We start from the raw sequence: 24,686 nt of genomic DNA on the forward strand, positions 1-24,686 counted from the left end.
TGAAGCACTCAAAGAAGCTGCTTGCAGGACTTTTTTTGATACCCTGCCAGCGCAGCGCCTCAGTGTGAAAGCACTCCGGCTTTCACATTGGGATTGCAGTTGAGGCTTCTTTCAGGCGCTTTTTTAGAGCTAAAGTTCCTGAAAAATGCCCCAGTGTGAAAGGGTTCTAGGGCTAGAATTATTGCTCTCTCTCTAACGATCGCGGTGATACCTCACATGAGTGGTTTGAACATATGCTGGCGTGACTTACATATGTTTTTCGCAAGTGCGGCGGGACACGGCACTTTACATTTTTTTTCCTTAATTATTTTGCTTTTTATTTTTTATTTTGACACTGTCCTTTTAAAAAAATATTTTTTTATTCCTATTAAAAGGAATGTAAACATCCCTTGTAATAGAAAAAAAACATGACAGGACCTCTTAAATGTGAGATCTGGGGTCAGAAAGACCTCAGATCTCATATTTACACTAAAATGCAATAATAATAAAAAAATAAAAAAATTCCCTTTAAGACCATTGGGCGGAAGTGACGTTTGATCCAATGGTGTGGAGCCGAGTAGGGGCCATCTTTCCCTCGCTCGGCATCCAGCCTGTGAGGGGAGAGGACCCGATCATCTCCGCTGCTACCGATGGCGCTGGTAAGCAGTGGAGATGACCGGAGCTCGGTGGGAGGGGATGTTGCTGCGAATCCAGCATGGAGACTACTTTTATGGGTTAGCGGACTGCCTGCTGTTGAAGAGGATATCGGGGTTATGGCAGCAGCTAGCTAGCAATGGTATTCCACTTCAAACAACCGATGTACAACTGCGGCGGGCGGCCCTTAACCCCCCTAGCGGTAATCCCGAGTCTGGCTTGGGGTAGGAATATACTGACAGGAGCGGTAACCCCAAGCCAGACTCGGGATGGCTTCGCTCGATGCAGGGGAGGACACAGGGAGAGTTACTCACCTTGTCCCCTGGATCCAGCGATGTCCGCTGCGCTGTGTGATCGAGCTGTCCTCCGCTCGATTCACAGTGCCGAATGCCGCCGAGCTCCGTTCCCTGCGACGTTACGGTGCACGGGAGCGGAGAACGGCGGCAAATTCAAAAAAGTTAAAACACACTAAACACACACAGCACTGTAATCTTACAGATTACAGTGCTGTATTAAATAATACACACCCCCTTTGTCCCTAGTGGTCTGTGTGGTCTAGTGGTCTGTGCAATGCCCTGCATGCACTTTTATATTATAAATACTGTTTTTTACTGCCTGGAATTTGGAAATTGTCCATAGCAACCAAAAAGTGTAAATTTTTCAGTGTTTTAGGATTTTATTACATTATTGAATAATTTTTATTATTCTTTATTATATTATAAACTTTATCATACCCGGGATGTCTGCTAGACTCTGGTTTGAACAGATTTAAGAGCGTTATTCCTAAGGCTGCGTACACACGGGCGGACTGTTCGCCCAACTTTGTTCGTCAAACAGTACGACCAATAGTCCGCTCAAAATTTGCATGAACGGACTTGACCACACACGATAAACGAACAGTCCGCTGAAAGCGTGCGCGATGACGTGAACGGCACGTACGACGGGACTAGAAAAACTACGTCCTATACACTGCAATGCAACCTTCGCCGTGTAAATTCTTTCTGAGCATGCGCGATACTTAGTTTGACGAACAAGCCTACACACGAGCGGACTGTCCGCTCAAACCAAGTTTCAGCGGACTGTCTTACGGGAATTCCGAAAAACTTTGTTCGTCAGACTGTCCGCTGAAACTGTCCGCTGAAACTGTCCGCTGAAGCCCACACACGAGCGGACTGTCCGCTGAAACACTGTTCAGCGGACAAAGTTGGGCGAACAGTCCGCCCGTGTGTACGGGGCCTAAGAATTACAGGACTACAATATAAAAGCCAGATTTCTGTGCAAAATAATTGTACCGCTTTCAGCATCTAAATCCAGACTGAATCATACCGCCAGGGAGGTTAATTTGTTAATTGAACAAACTGAAGTTAGAAGCCAATTGACTACCATGTAAAGCTGCACCACATTTTGCACTCTCCAGTTTTAGTAAATCAACCCCTGTCTGTCTTAACAAAAGTTTAAAGATTTAGGGGCTAGACTTCACCGTTGCATGTTAATAAGAACTGGACTCAGCCAGTCCTCAGCCCAGCTATGTATTGGGACAGACCATATTGGTTTAGCTGAGAATTGCTTGCAGTCAGCCTTCTTCTCAGAAATATCAAAAAAGATAAAAAGTAATTAAAAAGCTTTTTATTTTTTATTTTTAAGTATGCGGTATGAATAGGAACACAGAACAAACATAGAGTGGGGTTTTCCCAAATTTCACTACAAATGTTAAAATATACTTGCTGACCGGCTCCTGTACATATACGTCAGCACTTTGAAGATGGCTATCTTGGTAATGACAGCAGCTGCTGCCACAACCGAGGTATCCATCTTTGGAGTAATGGTGGTCTCTGTTGCGGATTTGCTGCAAGATCCCTCGGGACCTGTCCGTCGCTGGATATGGAGACGAGTGAGGCTAATATGTCCCCCACCCGTCTCCATATCATAGCAGGGCTAAAAAATTGTAAACAGTGTAAAAATAAATAAAATCAAATAAAACCAATAAGAATTTTTTTTTTTTTTTAAAGCATCCTGTCCCGACGAGCTCGCGTGCCTCCTCTCTAACTCATGCAACCTGTAGAATTTTTTAAACGTCGCCTATGAAGATTTTTAAGGGTGAAAGTTTGATGCCATTCCACGAGCGGGCGCAATTTTGAAGCTTGACATGTTGGGTATCAATTTACTTGGCGTAACGTTATCTTTCACAATATAAAAAAAAAATTGGGCTAACTTTTCTGTTGTGTTATTTTTTTATCCAAAAAAGTAAATTTTTTCCCAAAAAAGTGCACTTGTAAGACCGTGGCACAAATATGGTGTGACAAAAAGTATTGCAATGACCGCCAATTTATTCTCTAGGGTGTTAGAAAAAAATATATATATAATATTTGGGGGTTCTAAGTAATTTTCTAGCATAAAAACATGTTTATAACTTGTAAAAACCAAGTCTGAAAAAGAGGCCTGGTCTTTAATTGGTTAAGGCACTGGTCACTTAAAGCCACTAGTTAGTTCCTCGTCACAGAGTAATGGAGTGCTTTTGGTGAATTTATTCATTTCTTTTTCTGATCCTAAATTTTGGTTTGGAAACTCCATTTTGCTCATTGAGCTTCAAAGGCGAAATCTTATTTTTTTTCCTCCTTTATTTGGATGCTGTGTGTGTTTGGAAAGGGGATGTATTCAGGGTAGTATAGGGTATTTCATTGAATGTTTTGTGTTTTTTTTTTTTTTCTTCTAATTGTTATTTGTGTACATTCATTTTACATGCTTTCTGACTTTTTTTCTTTCTTTAGAAAAAAAAAAAAAAAACATACATTAACGAGGCTAATAAGGGGCCATTGCAAAAGACCAGTTCCAGGATAGTTGAAAGGAGCTTCTGTAACCCTCAGGAGCCATACAAAGACCTTTTTTTGCCCTAGTTTTGCTTTCCCCAGTTGACTTGAATGAATTTACCCAAAATGGCAAAAGTTACCAAAATCTAATGGCAAAAATTTTGGGGACGTGAAAACTCTCAGTTTTATCTCATCCCTGTTGCTTGCACTGCCTTTTCTAAAATTCTCCATAGTTGGGTAGAAAACATTTGGTACAAGCTCATATAGTAATTTATTATGTATGTATATATGTGCATGTCTCTAACTATTTTTTCTGTTGTTTTTCTCTAGCTAAATGTGAGAATGGAGGAGTCGATGATGGAATTAAGTGCATATGTCCTGAAGGTTTTATCGGGGCCTTATGTGAGACAATTGAAAGCCAGTTTGAAATTGGTAAATTTCACTATTACGAAAGATTATATTCTCAAAAACTCTAATGTGCACCTCTCATACCCAGCCTCATATCTTCCGACCAAGTGGGTTTCATTCCAGGTAGGGAGGCGACAGATAATACCACACGTACCTTAAATCTACATCATTGGCTCACCTCCTCAAAAACCCAGGGATTTCTTCTATACCTGAATGCGGAGAAGGCGTTCAACAGGATGGCCTGGGACTACATGCGGGAAGTACTGAAGGGTATAGGCCTTCGGCCCCAACTGTGCTTCTACATAGCTGCACTATACTCCAACCCCTCGGCGAGGGTGAAAGTGAATGGCCACCTGTTGAACGCCTTTACCATTAGTAACGGGATACGTCAGGGATGTTCCCTCTTGCCCCTCATTTTTGTCCTGACATTAGAACCCCTATTAATCAAGCTCAGGGCAAATCCTGACGTCAAGGGGATTGCCACACCACATAGAGAATTTAAAACAGCAGCGTTTGCTGACAACATGCTATTATCACTCCAAACGCCTCGAGTCTCCCTACCTAGTCTACTGAAAGATATGAAACTATTTGGCGACTTGTCAAATCTCAAAATCAATCTCTCTAAATCTTATGCCCTGAATATCTCACTCCCCCATTCTGAAGTACTACATTGCCAAGACTCTTTCCCATTCATATGGAAACAGGACTCAATCCCATATTTGGGTATACACATACCTAGGAGACTACCTGACCTCTATCACCGCAACTTTATACCCATGTTATCTAAGATTCAATCGAACCTGAAGGATTGGGCCAGCCTTAAAGTCTCCTGGTTTGGGCGTTCAGCCCTAGTAAAAATGATAATTCTCCCCCGTCTACTCTACTTAATGCAGACAATCCCCATCCACCTTCCCCAGTCCTTTTTTCGTCATATAAAAAATCATGCGCTGCTTTCATATGGAAAAACAGCACTGCACGTATTAGTTATTCTCAGCTCACACATGCCAAAAGCAAAGGCGGGATCAGACTACCTGATATGCATAAGTACTCTTTAGCTTGTCATTTGACCAGAGTGGTCGATTGGAAAGCCCACAAACATGAGAATACTTGGGTCGGTTTGGAGAACTCTTTCACGGATACTTTATTACATATAATCCCCTGAAAGAAACCCTCTCTATGGCCCCGAGACTTGGTGACGCACCCCTTTATCTACCCCACATTAATGGCCTTTAGGAAGACTATGGTACCCTTCCAACTGTCCTCATACCCAGGCCTGTTGACTCCTCTGCGGGGGAATCCTGACTTTCCCCCCGGAAATTCTGAGGCGTTCCTCCAGGGAATGGCCTCATGAGGAAGTACTGGCGCACCAATTTTTCCACAAGGGACGTCTACGTTCCTATGAAGACTTGGTATCCTCATCACGTACTAAAACATTCCCCTTTTGGACCTACAGACAGCTGAGACACTTCTTCACGTCGCCAGCTCCATCTACACTGTGGAGCAGACAGCTTACTGCCTTTGAATCCCTACACACACGCACAACCCCTCAAAGGCACCTAATATCATGCATATACACTCTACTCCAGGGGAAATGTTCAACCCCTAGCAGGAACGATTCACAACGCTCCTGGAAAAGGGACCTTGAGGTGACCCTTACGGATGACAATTGGGAGGATATATGTGAGCACATTCATAAAGGCTCGTTAAACGTAGCAATCCAAGAAAATTGCTACAAGATCACAACCAAATGGTACAGAACCCCTGCTCTTCTACACCAATTCTCCTCTACAATCTCTAACATTTGCTGGAGATGCAAGAAGGCGGTAGGCTCAATGCTCCATATCTGGTGGGAGTGTACTTCAATCCAACAGTTTTGGAGAGAGGTGCATTCCCTAACAACACAAGTTACTACACTCCCCCTAGAGTTTAGCCCAGCGCAATACCTCCTACATCACTCGACTCTTCCTAAGAGACACTATTACAAATCACTTGCCATGCATATGGTCAATGCTGCTAGGCTTTGCATTCCTGTGCATTGGCGATCTACAGACACACCATCCATTAGGGAATGGCTAACGAGGATCTCTAAGATCGAGGAAATGGAGGAATTAATTCATATCTCCCAAGAACGTCTGCAAAGCTTCAGAACCACCTGGGCATGCTGGACCCACTTTAAATCCACCGAGAACTATAAGTCTCACTTTACGCCCCTTGATACGGTTACCGGAACAAACTAGTGGGACACCCCATCCACAAGTCCTAAGTGGGGGTTGGGATGGAGAGCGGTCCCTATCCCCTCCCTTTCTCCCACCCCTTCCACCCCTCTCTCTCCCTACCTTTCTCCACTTTCCTTTCTTTCCCCTCTTAACCATTCCTTCCTCCGTATTAATGCATGTGACTAAACCCCACAACACTAGCACGTTCTCTCACGACCCATGTTGCGAGATAGAGGCTAACCCCTCCGGAACCAAATCTCCCATTGTTTGGACCTGTCAACAATGGTCTCATTGGCATTGTTCTAATCGCCCCTAGGGGTTGGCTTTCAAAAGCAGTACACACTGAGAGGACTCCTTATTGCTATGTTTTAATGCAAGACTAGTCGCCTTGAATGATGTTAAGTATTCTCTCAATGTTGTGTCTAGTTAAGTGACCCACTGCAAAATGCTATGTTGACTGTACTGTATTGCACATTTACCTTGTAACTTTTTCAATAAAATAAAAAAAATTTTGAGAAAAAAAAACTCTAATGTGCAACTGGTGCAGTTAAATACACCAGGGACTTCCTATATAATGCATAATGAGATCTGTGCCATTATAGTCACTGTACATACCCCTGTGTTTTCATTAAGCATGTTTTTTAAAGCTAAACTCCAGGCAAATAACTAAACCCCCTTTCTCCCGATGGTGCTGTTTATTGTTTGGCTATGGTCAGGAAGAGCAGGACATATTGTATTTAGGTCATCTTACTCCAGTTTTGGAACTCAACTTTGAAGTGTGTGTGTGTGGGGGGGGGGGGGGGGTTTGGGGGGTACAGGGATATATGGTAGAATATATATAGCTGTATTTGGTCCCAGTTTTAGGGAGGGTATTCAGGCCATTGACCCCTCTGATATTCAGACCATGCACCCGTCAAGATTCAGCAACAGGGATGGCCAGATCTGCGTAGCTACAAAACAAAACTGTGAAGTATAGTGAAGTGAACTATAGTGAAGTAAATGTATTAATAGCAAATAAAAAAAATTGCACGGACCAGCAAACTGTGAACATACAAATGAACCATAACCGTATAAGCAAAATACCTAACAAAGTAACAGGATGCCTAACAAACTAACAATATACAATATGTACAAGAAGGGGTGCGCAGGTCACAGAGAATACTGAAGATGCAAGGAAGGGTGCACCTGGACTAGGTACAGGATCAAGGGAAGCAGATGTAAGGCAGCAGAGTGCAGAGTACCAGATGCAGGGCTAGAACAAGAGCAGGTAAAAATCTCATTCAGTATTAGAGGGCCGAACACCCCCTGGTTAGGTTCACACCAGAGCTCCCGAACATGTAAAAAGTTCAAAGCCGACTCACAAACTCTATTAAAGTCTATGGGACCTGAACTAGAAAACTAGAAAAATTAAAAGTCCCCATCTTGAAGGCTTATATGCAAGTTATTGCCCATAAAATGGGTATGGAGGTCCTGGGGAACTTTAATCAATGCAAATGTTTTTTTTTGTTTTTTTAAAATGATTGTTTTTACAGGAGCAGTGATTTTAATGATGCATAAAGTGAAATAATAAAAATGAAAAATTCCTTTAAATTTAGTTCCGGGGGGAGGGGTCCCTTAGTCTGCCTGTAAAGTGGCACATCTGTATTATGTATAGCACCTGCTGCAGCAAAGCTGACATTTACAAAGAAAATAAATGACTGCTAAATTGCCAGCAATGAAAAAAAAAAAAAAACGGCGTGGGGGTCCCACCAATCCATACCAGGCTCTCTGGGTCTGCTGCTGGGTGCATGCTTGGTCAGTGATGTCACAAAGGAGAAGTGCCCCCAGGTGACATTGCCAGGTGGCCCCGCCCACTACCTATATAAAAACTGTCAAATGCCAGAGCCTAATGTTGGCAGTTATCCTTTGTCGCATGCAGAGTTTTTTTTTTTCTTTTTCATGTCCGGTGGGCGTCATGATTGACGATGATTGTCATTGAATCTACATGGGGGGACATTGTTTTTTTATTTTTCTGTCAAAAACTGTCTTTCTATTTATTTTTTACACTTACTCCAGTAAGGGTCTGATATGCATTTTTGGGGGTCCCTTCAAAATCACACCAGATCTAAGGGTTTGGTATGGTTTTTGGGGGGCCCACACTGTTTTGTTTTTAATTTTGGCCTGGTAAGGATTGGAGGGCAATACTTTTTTTTTTTTAACATTTTTCTATTGCTTTTTTTTTCATTTAGCTGTCAGCGGGGAAGCCCATTGACAGCTGATGACTCATCTGTTGTTAAGGACACTGTTGCCGACTTCCCGGCCCACTCCTTAACAACTAGCTATTCACTGTGCCCTGATTGGGCAAAGCTTTGCTTGGCTGGCGAACATCTCGCCAAGTGCCCTGCAAATTCAGGTGTTCGCCGAATGGGCGAACAGCCAATGTTTGGGCCGAACTTTTGCTTGGCCCAAACCGCTCGCCCAGCACTATTCAGTATCTGGCAGCAAGCAAAGCAAATCCAAAGACTGATGCAAGGTGTATTAGCAGACAGAGGCTTAAGTACTCTTTCAACTGCTGGGACCAGGTAGAACTGATTACTGAAACCTGCTTGCTCTCATCTGCTGATGGACATTGGAACTACAGCTATCCCCCAGTGCCACCAGCAGGTGAAGTAGGTCCTGACAGTGCCCCTCCCTATCAGGAATAGCATGCCCCTAAGGATTGTATCTATAAATGGCTAAATTCACAGATAAAATACATATAAGGGAGCTGTACGGTGACTGGGTTCCACCATGAATAAAGATTAGCCATAGGAATGAATAGTCCAAGTGGCACACATTATGACTTGTTTGCTGAGCAGGGACATACAGGGAAGAACTCAGGATCCAGGCTAAAAGTAAGTATTTAAATAGGGTTTAACTTTTTGGGATGGGGAAACATTTTTAGAACAATTTCACTATTTAAAGAAGTCAGTCCTGCATGCATGCAAACAGCAATCATTCAACACATGTGAGGTATCACCTCAAACATCAGATCATGGGCAATAATTCTAGCACCAGACCTCCTGTGTACATCTAATGTGCTAACCTGTAAAGGCTTTTCACCTATGGATAGTAAAAGCATGGGGGTGCACAGTTTTAAAGCATGGCATGTTTTGTATCTATTTATTTAGTGTAACATCATCTTTTATATTTAAAAAAAAAAGTGGGTATTACATCGTGTTTTTTTGCATTAAAATTCAAAAATGTATATTTTTTTCCCTAAAAATTGCAACACCCACCAATTTATATTGGTGGGGACAAGGGCCTCTTCCCCACAACCCTGGCCGGTGGTTGTGGGGGTCTGCGGGGGGCTTATCGGAATATAGAAGCCCCCTTTAACCTGCCCCCTCTGTGTGAATGAGTATGGGGTACATTGTACCCTGATAAAAAGCAAAGCCAAGCCGCTCCAGGGGAGAGCAATCAGATGCTTCAACCTTACGGTGCAGGTCCAGTCCGCAATCTGGATAAAAGCCACTGGAACAGGAAAACGTTTGACTGCACTCACAGGTTTGAAGATCATCAGACAACATCATAGACATCATGACATCAGTGCAGACCTGGCAGACATTAACACGTTTCACAAATTTAAATTTGCTTAGTCATTTGAGTGTGGTAAAACCTTTTCCTGTTCCAGTACATTGTACCCCTACCCATTCACCAAACAAAAGTAGTGTAGTGTGACAAAAAACAAGAGACAGTTTTTGACAAGTCTTTTATTAAAAAGGTTTTCTTCCTCCGTCTTCTTCTTCTTCCGGTCTTCTTCTTTCTCCGGTCCTCTTCTTCCTCTGCTCTTCTTCTTCCTCCGCTCTTCATCTTCTTCTTTCTCCAGTCTTTTTCTTCTTTCTCCGGTCATCCTTCTTCGGTCTTCTTCATACTTCACCCGCTGCATTCTGTGGGAAAAAAAGTCCCTGACCCTTTCCAAAAACGCAGAGGCACAAAAATGCATTGATGTGAACGTGTTCCATAGGAACCCATGTTAAAAATAATGTCCTGCGTTTCTGCAAAAAGCACAAAAATGTATTAGTGTGAATGGAGCCTTAGGTCTCTGCTTTAAAAAAAAATATATAATGTTTGAGGGTACTAAGATTTTTTTTTTTAACCACTTCCCACCCATAGGCCTTCATATGATGTTCTGGACTTTGAGATATCTGAATGATGGGTGCAGCTACCGGAATCATCCAGATATCTTTTTTTTCAGTCAGTGATTTCCTGCAAACTAAAAGCAATCATAGTGGCTGTTTAGCCTCTTGATTGCTTTTAAAGGCGATGAGAGGGGAGATCCCCCCCTCCGCCTGCCGTGCTCTGATATCCATGTGATCAGGGAGCTGGAGAATGAATCCGCCAGCTGCAACGGTTTACCATAGAGCTGGCCATGGACTAGATGATCCCCAGCCATCTCTATGACCCCTCGGCGTAACATTAGCTTTCACATTATAGAAAAAAAAATTGGGCTAACTTTACTGTTTTGTTTTGTTTTATTTATGAAAGTGTTTTTTTCCCCAAAAAAATCTCGTTTGAAAAATTGCTGTGCAAATACTGCAATGCATTTTATTCACTAGGGTGTCTGCTAAAAAAATATTCATATAACATCTGCGGGTTCTGAGTAATTTTCTAGTAAGAAAAATATGATTTTTACATGTAGTAGAGGAATGACTGGTATAGAAGTAATCTTCTCACCTGAAATTATTATTTTTTTAAACATTTAAAGAAACACAAAATAGGCTTGCAAAAGGGTTAATGGGTTTTTCATTTTTGTCCTATTTTGCCTGGAATTCTGCTTTAACCATATCGACAATCCCTCATACCTAATATATCTGTTTTACATGATCTTTTACCAGAGGCGGCTGGTGTTTTTTTTGGGGGGGTGGTTGTCCCTGATCAGCTAGCACCCCATTTCCTAATTGGCCAGGAGGAGGATCAGTGTGAGAATAGTGAATATTCATTCGCTATTCTCACACAACTGGTCCCAACCTTTTTTGAAGCCTATTAAAGCCTCTGGCTCTAATCACGTGCTAAAACCCTCCCCCCATTGGAATCCATGTGTTCTTCACCCTGCATGTAGATCAAGGGGTTGGACAGATGGATAGGGGGGCGCACCTGCCTTTAACCCAAACTAACACATACATTACATAGAGAGACAAATCTGACTAGACATGTGCAATTTGTTTAGTTCTAAATTTGTTTTTTTTTTTATTTTGATACATTTGTTAATTCATAAATATCCGAATTAACGAAAGTCCGTTTAACAAATTTTTCTGAATATTCGAAAAATTTGGAAAATCTGAAATTTTAAATTCAGAAGTCTGAAAATTAAAAAATTCGAAAATTTGATCATTCAAAAATCCGAAAATCGGAAATTTGAAATTCGAAAATCTGAAAATTCATAAGAATGAAATTCCGAAAATAAGAATGAAGATTCGAAAATCTGAAAATTCGAAAATCCAAAAATACAAACATTCGGACGTTCGAAAATTCAAAATTCGGCAAACCGAAAATCCGAAAATAAGAACAAAAATTCAAAAGAACGAAAATCCGAAAATAAGAATGAAATTCTGAAACTAAAAAAAAAAAATGTTGAATTTCTGAATTCTCTAATTTACGAATTTTGCGAATTTTTGAATTCCCGGGTTTTCGAATTTCCAGATTTTCAAATTTTTGAATCTATGAATTTATGAATTTGAGAATTTTGATCATAACGTTTGACCTGATGAAAAAAAAAACGAATGAAACTAAAACAAACACATTTTTTGGCAGTGCACATGTCTAAATATGACCCCATACTATTTATGTCAATATTTCTTTTGGGTAATGCATTTTGTACATGTAGCTATATGTGGATGCATCTTTGTACTAATACAGCTACACCTATTGCTTTACAGATACAACAGTGAGAACATCTGTAAATGTAATACTGCGATTTCCTCAGTTGACAGTTGACGATTATAAAAGTGATCCGGTTGAATTTCAAAATAACTTTAAGTCTGTGGTGAGATATCGCACTTGAATAGAAAAGGGTATGTGACATATTGTTCATTTGTGCAAGATTGTGTGCTCTATAAATGTCTTCTCTCTTCACAGGCAGATGAGATGTATATAGATGTACCAGGTTACAAGGGTGTTACCATTACAAATGTAACGTAAGTCTTCTTTTTTATTTATTTTTATTTTTTTTACAAGCTGCTTACTTTTATATTAGCCACTATCTAGTAGACATGTGCACACTGAAATATTTTATTTCGGAATTTCGTTTTCATCTGAAAATTTTATTTATTTAATTACTCTCGAAATTTGTTTTTTTTATTTATATTGTTTCGTTAAAAAATGCACTCGTCTGAAAATCCGAAATAATTAAGGTCAGATCTGTCATTGAAGGCTTATGGTGTCTGTCGAATGTTCTAAGAAGATCTGACGGAGCAGCTAAACTGTACGACGCCGCAATCGTACATTTCCGGTCAAATATTCCACCTACAAGCTATAGTAGAATTCTAATGTTGTATGACACTAGTAATAATTATATTTATAAATTATTATTACTAGTCAACCAACATTAGAATTCTTCTATAGCATTTGATCCGCTGGCGGCGACTGCTTTGTCGAATCTTCATGACGAATCTTTTCTCTCTATGTCGAATAATTTTGGACTAATAGAGTTAGATTAGGCACATTCAACCTTTTTTTGCTATTGTCTCTATAATGTTGAATCTTTTCTCTCTATGTAGAATAATCTTGGACTAATAGAGTTAAGGTTAGGCACATTTGACCACATGTTCGATGGACACAGATCGCTATTTTCAGTGTCATGTCGAATCTCCTATCTATATCGAACTGTTGTCACTCACAACGAAAACAAAAATAAAGCATTTGTTTATGTCGCATCTTTCGGTGTTTGGATTCTGCACGTTCGTTATCGTTTGTTAAAACGATATAAAAAATACCCGAAATTCGGATGAAAATGCATTCGGACGAAAACAAATGCACATGTCTATTATCTAGGTAAACCAATATCAAATGAAAAATGTCTTGCTTAAAAGCAGAAACCACAAGATGCCTGATGTTATTGGCCAACAAAAAGTCTTATCTGTGCCCCTCTCTAATTTAGCTTCACTTTGTTATTGTGGTCTAACATTCCCTGATTTTATAGCTGGGACCCACCAATTGACACCTCACTGTACTGTAAAGGTTAGAGCTCATGTACACTAGCATTATCCCTCTGAAGATCAAGCCATGGTGGATCACTTTCCAGAGGGCATTTTGACAGGCGGTGAAAAGGCATTATATTGCCTCCATGCTGTCTGTTTTGACACCAGGAACCTACACCACGTACCAAAACCGCATGTTTTGCACATGTCTTGGTGCATCTTGGCTCCGATCACTTAAAATGGATGTAAACCCTCACATATACCCAGTGAAGTCACCAGCCTCAGATTGTACACAGGGATGAAACAAATCTCCCTACATACATTTTACATGTATATCTGCTGTTTTCAGCTTTATATACTGTTTGGAAAGTGCACATTCTGTTAAAATTTCCACTTCCTCATTCAGCAGTAGCAGTGCAATGCGGAATTACACTGGGAGGCAGCTGATTGGAGGAAAAGAACACCCCCCTCCCCAGATAGGCAGAGACTTTGAGAGCTGTCCTGACCTATATAGCACCTACCCTGACACAAAATTAAGGCTGGTTTTATCTCCTGTGTCAGAGAACTTGTCAGAGGTTAGCATGCTGATAACAGAAGAACGGAGCAGGAGAAAGCCACGATACTCAGCTCTTTGCATAAAGATAAGAGCTCAAATTTCATGAATTGGGTTTACATCCACTTTAAGAGACAAGGGGTTTAATTCTTGTCATGGCCATGATGCTTTATTTTGTACACCCCTGTCCACTGCCTTTGCAGCATAACTGGTTCCCGACCGCCACACGCCGATGTACATCGGCAGAATGGCACGGCTGCGCAAATGGCCGTACCTGTATGTCCCTTTGAATTTTCTGCCATGCCATCATGTGCACACCGGCCGGGAGCTCCATGGGTAGGATATCCACGATCGTCTAACAGAGAGGGAGAACGGGGAGATGCTAAAAAAACAACAACATTTTTTTACTTTTTGCTATAAAACATATCCAATAAAAAAAAATTCTTCATTAGTTTAGGCAAATATATATTCCGTTACATGTTTTTGGTAAAAAAAAAACAAAAAAAAACATTAAGCGTATATTGATTGGTTTGAGCAAAAGTTATAGCGTCTACAAAATAGGATATAGATTTATGGCATTTATATTTATTTATTTTCTGTTACTAGTAGTGGTGGCGATTAGCGACTTATAGCGGGACTGCGATATTGAGGCAGACATATCGGACACTAACTGACACTTTTGACATATTTTTGGGAACCAGTGACATTATTACAGTGATCAGTGTTAAAAATATGTAAAACACAAAACTGGCGCTAAAGTGATAAACAAGTGAATAAATGATGATAAATTAAATGTTGCTAAATTAAAAAGTGCTATACCTTTAAATATGATAAACATGTGAGAGCAGCGTTAGCAAATAAAACAGAACATTTGTAAGTATATGAACAAATTCTGAAAATATATAAAATTAATGAAATTCCTAAAAATATTAGTGTTAACCAAATGTCATCGGTATGGATCCAAAATTCATATAGTGAGAAAAAAGTGTATCTGCCTTAGGAGACCACACTCATCAAACAAGAATTGTCCTCAACTTTTCAGTCCAAGGGTAAAAGCAAGTAAAACAGCCCCAATATTAATGATGTAAAAGTTCCAAAGGTAAAACATTTGATGGGTACTTGATATAAGAATGCCACACTCTACCGGTAAAAAAAGAGATAGAAAAATATACGGTGAAACACCATTAAACAGTGTAAAATGCAGCGCACTATGGCGCTACTTACAAAAGCGGAGAAATAAGAGCAAACACTCAGAAAGGACTTCCGCGATCGTTGCTCGTTCAGTGTGACTGGTTAGTTCGTTGGCGCGTTTCGTCCCTCCTCCGGGGCGTTATCAAAGACATCTTGTCTTTCATTTTATTGGCTGTGCGAACGGACAAACTTTCCGTGGAACAAAGTCCAGTGGAGCAAAGTCCGATCATGTGTACAGAAAACCATAGGACTTTTGTACAAAGTACAAACACGAATGCTCAAAACCAATGCAAAAGATCAGACAATAATACAGAAGTTGACCAAAGGTGGCAGTAAAGAGCAGAAAAACCACATGATTTAGTGAAAGTTGTCTGAAAAAGTCCTGTTGTGTGTATGCAATACAAGTTCACAGCCGACACCCTTTGTACAAAAATCCACTGGAAAGTTTGTACAAAGTCTGATTGTGTGTATGAGGCTTTCGACTGGGATTTCATTAAAGTTCATGTGTGTGTAAAGGCAGGTGTCCCAATACTTTTGATAATATAGTGTATATATTATTCATGACAGCCCCACTGTATTTTATTTTATTTTATTTGGTGTAAATTCCCTTGGAAAATTACCAGCCTATTTGTCTTTAGTACCTTAAACACTATATGTTCATAATTTCATAATGAATTGTCTAAAGTAGTCACCAGAGTGCTGGTGACTACCTATTCAGTTTTATTTGGATATTGCACAGTGGCATCTATTTCAAGCATCTAATTCCAATCTATATTTTTCTATGCATCTAATTGATTGTAAAGCTTTGTTTATTAAAAAAAAATATATTGTGGCAGCACGCAGGTAAAGTCACCTGGTTGTATCCAGGATGGGAAATATGTATGCCCTAGATTCAGGCTTTATGCAGACTTGTACAACTAGAGGGGAAGAGTTAATGAGCCCAGCTGAAGTAAGTGGGCTCATTAAGACCTCTACAAAAAACCCCAGCATGCTTAGGGTGATGCTCCATCCTGGAACCAGTTTTGTGTTGTATAGACTGGAGAGTGTGACACCTGTTCTGTGCGGTGAGTTAACGCCTGTGTGGCAAACCTCTACAACAGAGACAGGGACTGGTGCAGCACAAGGCTGCACTCAGTTGTTAGATAGGGAATCTAAGTGTGTAATTAGAGGTCAAGCTGACCAGGATTTATTTTCATGTTTTATTTTTTGTTTGGCTGTTATATGTTTCACTGCATGGAGCATAAATAAACCGCATCTTTTGTTTTTTTGCACCTACAACGCTGTCTGCTGTGCCTGATTTTGTGTTGTGAACCCATCCAGGGGGTCACACACACCCGCTGCCGAGCTAACCCCTCACAATATATACAAACATGTCATGCTTACCTCCACTGTGCAGCTCATTTTGCACAGAGTGGCCCCGAACCTCTTCTTCTGGGGTCCTCCGGCGACTTCTCCTCACATCAGATAACCCCCTAGGAGAAGCGCCCTCCCGGGCAGTTACCTTTTGCACATGTTCCCAAGTTCATCATTCACCGGCCATAGCCGGCGAATGTATGATTCGGCCCTTCCCCCCGGTGCCCACGTCATTGGATTTGATTGACGGCAAAAGGAGCGCTGCTATCATTTGTCCAATCAAGACCCGAGCACCCTGGGCAGAGGGTTCTCAGCTCCTGCCGGATGAAGTTCCAGGGCTCAGGTAAGTAAAACGGGTGGGCTGGGGGGCAGTCACTGCCAGGTGTTTTTTGCCTTAATGCATAGCATGCATTAAGTTGAAAAAACATGAGGGTTTACAACCCTTTTAAGGTAAACAACCTTCCACTTCCTGTTTCCCCCACCCCCTGCCTAACACTTACCAGGCTCCTGTCTCGATTCAGGGCTGTGCCTGGCTGCAGTTCTTCTCTACCCTCTCCCTGCTCTCACAGGCTGCATTGATAGCAGTGTCAGTCATTGGCACCTGCTGCTGTCAATCAAATCCTGGGAGGAGGAAACAAGGGGAGTGGTCAAACCACATGTGTGTTTATGGATGCAAACAGCCTTGCTTGGGACTGTGCTTGCACATGTGATCCCATAGCACACGGCTTGGTATGAGTGCACACATAGGAGAGGAGGAGCGGAGAGTGCCCGAGGGGATGGGGGACTCCAGAAGAGGAAATAAGGGACCACTCTGCAATACCATTGCACAGAGCAGGTAAGTACTATATAATATCTTTTTTTATTTTAATTGAAAAACATTTTTTAAAAATGGTGTCGCAAAATCAGTGATTGCTAATTGTTTGCTTTACACGGCTGAGGGTGCGAATTGCTGTCAAATCATCAGGATGGAAGTTTTAAAATGGCGTTATATGCTATGGTTAAATTTACAAGGACAGATGCAAGACCAGTCAGTCAAAAGAAGGGAACAATAGTAACTGGTCTTCTGCACTGGAAACTGTTGAACAGAAGCCCTGTAGCCTACATCTTTCAGGTAAGTCTGTTTAAGAATAGGGATTAGCTAGAGCATGTTTGGATCTCAGTCCGAACCCACGTGAGTAAGTGCCTCCAGGAAGCTGTCAAATATACAATGGCAATCATAAACTATCCAAATGACTTTTGGGCAGGAGGGGCCAGTCCATAAGGGGCGCAGGGGCACACCCTAGTTTGCATGTGGGGCACCGGACTCATAGGTTTCTAATTTCTATGAGTGTGCTCCAAACCCATCCACTTGTCACAATCAATATTCTCTATTGTCTTCCGGCTTCTCCTCCTGGCCAATCAGGACAGGAGGCAGATCGGGTTGGCTGGGAGCAGAAGCCAAGGAAGCCACGGCGCCATAACCGTGGAGGGGTGATAGCTGACCTTGGAGGGGGGGGGGGGGGTTGTTTGCCCTAGCTACCACTGCTTTTGGGGATAATGAAATGAGGGCAGTGCAAATAAAAGTGTGGCTCAAACACTTCAAAGATGGTTGAGAATCTATTGAAAGTGATCAATGTTCTGGAAGGCCTGCAAAAAGCAGAACATGCAGAACACTTGGGAATGTTGAACGTATACCAGGTGCAATCAACAAAGCTTGGCGACTGGCAGTGCAAGAACCAGAAGCTGATCTGGTGATTCCATAAACTTCTGTGTCTGAGATTTTGTGTGAGGTCCTAAGGTGCTTACCTTGACGGGGACGGAGAAGTTATTGTCCTATGTTCAATGATTCTTGCATCTTCTTCAATAAATGTCTCTATTCTCCATATTACGTGACTGGATACTTTCCGGGCAGACCTCATATGTGCGGCTGCAGGGCGGAGGATGCCTATTATAGCTACTCATATTTAGCATAGTACATGTGAGAGCTTCTTGGTGGGATAGTGCACATGGGTTTGAACTAGGATCTGAACACGCCCCCAGCTCACCCTTATTCAAGAAGAGCTGCAATGTTTTGAAAGATGATAAAAAATGTTGCTAAGGTAAGTAGCTAAATTTCTATAGGAGGTTTGATAGTTCTGACTCAAATTCAGCTTGGGTTTTGTTTTTGTGGTATATTGTAAAATAAAGCCCTTCGGATCAATTCGTTTTTTAGGAGTGGAAGTCTTATTGTGGACCATGTGTTGATCATAGAATTGGACTACGCCGGCAGTGATTCTTTGACTGAACAATATGAAAAAGTTATTGAAAAACTAAAAGAAGACCTGGAGGCTCAACAGAATGAAAGCTGCACCACAGACAGTAAGTAATAATTTTTGTCTTCATAAGGAAAAGGGGCATTTGGAAATGCAGATGACTACATTCTAGGAGTCAGAGTGATAGCCATAGAGAAATTAAAAAATAAATAAAAATAAAACATTTACTGTGTATATTACTATTAAATTCCTCACTTAAGACCGTCCTAGCATCAGGCTGCAGGTCCTCATCAGGGCAGTGCATGGAAACAATGACTTCTATTGAGTTGGGCTTGGGCTGTTGCTAAGATTGTGAAAAGCCTGGGGATTTTCCAGCACAGCTGTCACAGGCCATAGAGACAGTTCTTGAGCCATTTGCAGACAGTATAAATTGATGTAGCACCCTCCTAGACAGCCTGCTGGATGATAGGCAAATGTTTTTTTTTTTTTTTTACTCCTCTGTAATCATTGGAGCAGCTGTTGATTTTTAAGGTGGGGAGAGTCAAATGCACAGCTTGAATATTTATTGTGCTGCAGCCAATCCCTGTGGAGGTGTTCCCAATAGGTGACTAGGGAAAACATAAATAGTGGGGGGTCTGGAGCAGGCATCTTCTTGTCCTGCTAGAGAATCTCCACAACCTAAGGGGCTGCTGTCCCTTTATGGCAATTCTGCTAGAGTTTTGCTGATGTCCATCGAATTCTCAGCTATAGTAGAGCTGTGGGGGCTATTCCTAAGTATCTTTGGAGCTAACTAAGTACCTTCACCTAAGGATCTGGTTTGGGGAACTCAATGAAGAGTGCTGGGTGGAAGCTGAAAAGTGTATAGCTGTCCTGTGGCATTGTGAGTGTCAACCCCTCCTTTACTGAACAGTGTCCAGTGGAAGGTAAGGAACTGAGCAAGTGTTCCCTGACATAGGGATGTTTGACAGAAACGAAGGAGTGTTAAGCTGTCTTGTTTTAGTAGACATTGCAGAGGCCATTTCTTATTAACCCCCTTAGCGGTAATCCCGAGTCTGGCTCGGGTTGGGATTTTGCTAACAGGAGTGGTAACCCCGAGCCAGACTCGGGATCGCATCGCTGGATGCAGGGAGGACACAGGGAGAGTTACTTACCTTGTCCCCTGGATCCAGCGATGTCCTCCGCGCTGTGCGATCGAGTTGTCCTCCGCTCGATTCACAGTGCCGAATGCCGCCGAGCTCCGTTCCCTGCGATGGGAGCGGAGAACGGCGGCAAATTCAAAAAAGTAAAAAGACACAAAACACACACAGCACTGTAATCTTACAGATTACAGTACTGTATTAAAAATTACACACCCCCTTTGTCGCTAGTGGTCTGTGAATTGCCCTGCATGCACTTTTATATTATAAATACTGTTTTTTCTGCCTGAATTTGGAGACTGTCCATAGCAACCAAAAAGTGTCCCTTTTTCAGTGTTTTAGGATTTGATTACATTATTGAATAATTTGTATTATTATTTATTATATTAAAAAACTTTATCATACCCAGGATGTCTGCTAGACTCTGGTTTGAACAGATTTAAGAGAGTTATTCCTAAGAATTACAGGACTACAATATAAAACACCAAATTTCCATGCAAAATAATTGGACAGATTTCAGCACCTAAAACCAGACTGAATCATACCGCCAGGGAGGTTAAGACAGCTCTTAGCCCTTGTACACACAGTCGGACAGTCCGACGGAAAACGTCCGACCGTGTTGTCGGATAATCCGACCATGTGTGGGCTCCGTCGGACTGTTTCTGTCGGAATATCCGTCCGACAAAGTTTTAGAGCTGGGCTATAAAATTGTCCAACAACATGATCCGATCGGATTTTCTCCGATCGTTTGTAGAGAATTCCGATCGGACAAAGGGCCACGCAGGCTCAGATCAAATTCCTAGACCAAAGCTATTGGCTACTAGCCGTAACTAAATAATGTCATCACGTTCTGAACGATCGGATTTTCCGACAACTTTGTCCGGCCATGTGTATGCAACACCAGTTTCGGACAAAATCCATCGGATTTGGTTGTCGGAATGTCCGACCATGTGTACAAGGGCTTACAGGGTCTCAGTTCTGGTCAATTCTCTTAGTTCCTGGCATAAAGATTGTTCAGAGAAGCCCAGTCTTGTACAGAGTGTCATCCTGTTACTATTCAGTGAGTCTTCTATATCCCATACCATCCCATTGTACAAGCAGAAAGTCATAAAAAAAAGTTAAACCCTAGACCAGCTTGGGATCCTTCAGAGGTTGCTTGAGGTTCTTTGAGCAATGAGCAATTTCTACCTCTCAAATAAGTTCCCGCTGACACCATTGATCTTATATTAGCTATCTGTAAGGGGGTAACTCCTCCCAATGACTACAAATGTAAGGAGCATTCTTCCCGCTGACCATCACACTAATGTACTGTGAGCTGTAAAAAATAACGCTTCAGAATGCATGCATCTAGAGTGCTGTTTTTGGATCTTAGGGCAGTACCACTACAAGTACAGAAATGAGCCCTCTTGGGAAACGTCCTCTCCAGAATTTAGGATTCACATCTGGGGAAATGCTGGCTAACCACACAGGGGTTTTATACCATCAAGAGAGAAATTTATAGCGTGTCTCCTGGGTCCTGGGGCTAATTGAGAAAATATGGATAAAGTTTAGCAATTTTCTGCAATTGAGTTGGCGTAAACTTATACCCTATTTCTTACTCCACCTCAAAGTAGTAGATTTTTTCCTAAGGACTTGATCCGAAACTTGTGTTGCATTCACACGGTCGCACAAAGTTGTCGGAAAATCCGATCGTTCTGAACGAGGTGACGTCAAACACGTACGTCGGGACTATAAATGGGCCAGTAGTCAATAGCTTTCTTCTCTTAGTTTATTCTGAGCATGCATGGAACTTTGTCTGTCGGAATCTGACAGAAAAAGTCCGATAGAGCCCACACACAATTGGATTTTCCGACAACATAATCCGATCTGACCTTTTCCATCAGAATTTCCGACCGTGTGTACAGGGCATAAGAATGGGATAAATGTGGCTAAAAAATAAAATATGATGAGGTGAGGTATCAATAATAAATGAAATGAATTCATCTAACTAATTTACCTTCTATTCTAGGTGGTCCATTCTGTTTTAGTGATTTCAACTATACACCCAGAGATGATATACCTAAAAAAGAGGGTAAGTTTGAATTTTCTGATACTGGGAATACATGCATTTCGTCAAATTTAATTTAAAAGCAAAATTGATGACTTTGTGCGTGCCAAAATGACTCCCTTATTTTGCTGCACAGCACCATAAACTATTTTGTTTAACATATACAAAAATAAAAAAATAAAATAATAACTGTGTTATTTTTTTTTTTTTTTTTTTTTTTTTTTAAAGGATACGTTTTATTGTGACGCATTTTTTTTTTTTAATTTCAATATATTTTTATTAAGCAAGAAGTATGTAGCATACAAGGTAAGGAATTATACTTGACAATGAGTCGTTGACAATAGATAATACAATACTAATATAATCAGAATACATACATAACAAAGGGAATACAAACTGGTGGAGAAAGGGTAGGTCTATAACAGTACAAAGACTGAAATATAAGGGGAACGGTCCCTCGTTCCCGGCACCCCATATGGGATCACACTGTGCCCAAGAGCGAGGATCCGCTACCTCGATCAAAGTTTCGATGTGAACGATCAATGTGCAATACAAACATTTTCCTTGAACGTTGCTTCAGTAATCTTTACTAACTGTAAGTATAAAATAGATTCAACCAAGGATTATCCAGAACAGTAATAGTAATAGTAACTTAGGAAATAACTCGAGGTAACCTGTTGGCAGTAATCAATAGTAATGAGTAGATTACATAGTGGGGAGGAAAGGAAGAGAAAGAGAAAAGAGAAGAAAGGAAGAAAAAAAAAAAAAAAAACGAGAGGGGGGGAGGAGGGAATGTACAGGTAAGCAAGGATCTGAGTAAGATGAGCCTCTCAGTGAAGTAAAGGCTTGGTTCTGTTATACCATTCTAGCCAGACTGTCCATCTGTGTGTCAGTTTAGATAAGGAACCTTCTGCCGATGCATACATGCATTCATACATGCCGTGTATATGTGTTAGTTTGATGACTTCTGTGTGAGATAAATGTTCAGGGGATTTCCAGTTACGTACAATGATCAGTCTTGCTGCCAGGCATATATGAGTGATTATGGTTTGAAGGTTACGTGGGTATTTATCAATTCCTATGTTAAGGAGTGCCAATTCAGGAGTTGGGGGGGAGGCGATGTGTGTGATATCTGATATGAGGTGGAAAGTGTTTGTCCAGAATTGAGTCAATTTAGGGCATTCCCACAAGATGTGATATAAGGTACCTAGGGAACCGCAGAGTCTCCAGCAGTTAGGATCGGTGGAAGGACTAAATCTGTGAATTTGTGTAGGGGTGAGGTACCACCGAAGATTACATTTGAGGGAGAGATCCCAAAGGTTAGCTGATTTAGTCGCTATGAAGGTAGCGCGTAGAGCGTGGTGCCATTGTTGTGTATGTGGAGTTTAGATCTTTTTCCCAATTTAGCATAGGGGGTAGTTTCTCAAAGCTATTTTTATCATCTAGAAGAGCATAAAAGAGAGAGATACCTTTGGTCGATGTGGATTGTTTTGATAGGTAGTGCCAAGCCACTGTCGGTAGGGTACGTCGGAGAGAGGGAGTATTCAGGAGGCAATGTGATATTTGGACATATTTGAAATAGTCCGTGGTTGGCAATGAGAATTTTTCTTGTAAGGAGGTGAATGGGAGTAAATATCCGTTATCAGTGTCGTATAAGTCTGAGATGTGGGATATACCTTTGTCCCGCCAAGTGGAGGTCTGTAAATCCGCTATCAGTAAGTGTAGCGTCTCTATGGGGAGAGGAATTTCGCAGGTAGGGGCTGTGGTAGGTAAGTGATCGAATAGATAATTAAATGCTGCCAAGGATGCCTTAATGGTTGGGGATAGACGGTGATCTGTCTTCCTAATTTTAGGTGCGGATAAAACCCAATTTCCTAAGTGTTTGCCCAGGATTTGAGAAGCTTCCATATTGCTCCAGTGATTATTTGGGTCAGAGATGAACCAAGCTTTAAGTTGAGCTAAAATTGCTGTGTAATAGTAATGTTTAATATCTATGTAACCCATGCCCCCTATCCTTCTGTGTTTTGTAAGAAGATGTCGTGCTATTCGAGGTTTTTTATCTTGCCAGACATATTAACGGAGCAAGGATTGTATTTGTGTGAAAAAGGAGGATGGTAGAGGTATGGGTAGAGCTCGGAATAAATAAAGTAGTTGGGGGAGTTGGAGCATCTTAAATGCTGCGAGTCTGCCTGATGCGGAGAGGGTGAGCTTAGAAATATTGGCAAGGTCTGCGGGAAGTTTAGTTAAGAATGGAACAAAATTCGCTTTATATAAGGCAGTAGGGTTGGACGTAAGGGCAGTGCCCAGATAGGTGAGGGAGTTTGATGACCATGCATATTGATATTTGTTGCGCAAGTGTTGTTGGATTGGTTGAGGCAAGGCTAAAGGTAATATGAAAGACTTTGTCACGTTCACCTTATAATACGATACACAACTAAAATCATCCAGTAAGCTTTGCACAGAAGCCAGGGAAGAAGAGGGATTAGTCAACGTGAAGATCACGTCATCAGCAAAGAGGCTAATCTTGTGTTCTTTATCGGCAATTGGAACTCCCGATATAAGTGTGTGGGATCGCACTTTAGCCGCGAGGGGTTCAATTAACAGATCGAAGATTAGTGGCGAAAGGGGGCATCCTTGACGGGTGCCATTGGATATGTTAAACTCAGTGGATAACATGAATGAGCAATAAACTTGTGCTGAGGGGGTAGAATACAAGGCCAAAATAGCCATTAATATATGACCCTGGAAACCAAATTTTTCCAATGCTTGTTTTAGGTATTGCCAGTGGACCCGATCGAATGCCTTCTCTGCATCCAAGGATAGAAGCAGAGAAGGCATCCGATGGGCCACCGCATGATGGATTATGTTGACCATACGTCGGGTTGCGTCAGACGTTTGGCGGCCTTTAATAAATCCTGACTGGTCAGGGTGTATCAGTTGTGGCATAATATCAT

The 24,686-nt window shown here is 41.4% G+C and overlaps 1 protein-coding gene across 7 annotated transcripts in view; it reads left to right on the top strand.

The window, feature by feature from the left end:
* The window catches only part of LOC143973780 (uncharacterized), a 183,197-nt gene that overhangs the window by 96,112 nt on the left and 62,399 nt on the right, over positions 1–24,686 (top strand). For all 7 annotated transcript variants that reach the window (XM_077474635.1, XM_077474638.1, XM_077474632.1 and 4 more), the window contains 5 exons: positions 3,771–3,872; positions 11,962–12,068; positions 12,161–12,219; positions 18,510–18,655; positions 21,694–21,756. In XM_077474635.1, coding sequence (XP_077330761.1) covers positions 3,771–3,872; positions 11,962–12,068; positions 12,161–12,219; positions 18,510–18,655; positions 21,694–21,756 — 477 coding nt within the window. The remainder of the gene's footprint in view (positions 1–3,770; positions 3,873–11,961; positions 12,069–12,160; positions 12,220–18,509; positions 18,656–21,693; positions 21,757–24,686) is intronic.

Source organism: Lithobates pipiens, unplaced genomic scaffold, assembly GCF_037356315.1.
Source record: "Lithobates pipiens isolate NorthernLeopardFrog02 unplaced genomic scaffold, aLitPip1_a1.2 Scaffold_98, whole genome shotgun sequence".
Lineage (NCBI taxonomy): Eukaryota > Metazoa > Chordata > Amphibia > Anura > Ranidae > Lithobates > Lithobates pipiens.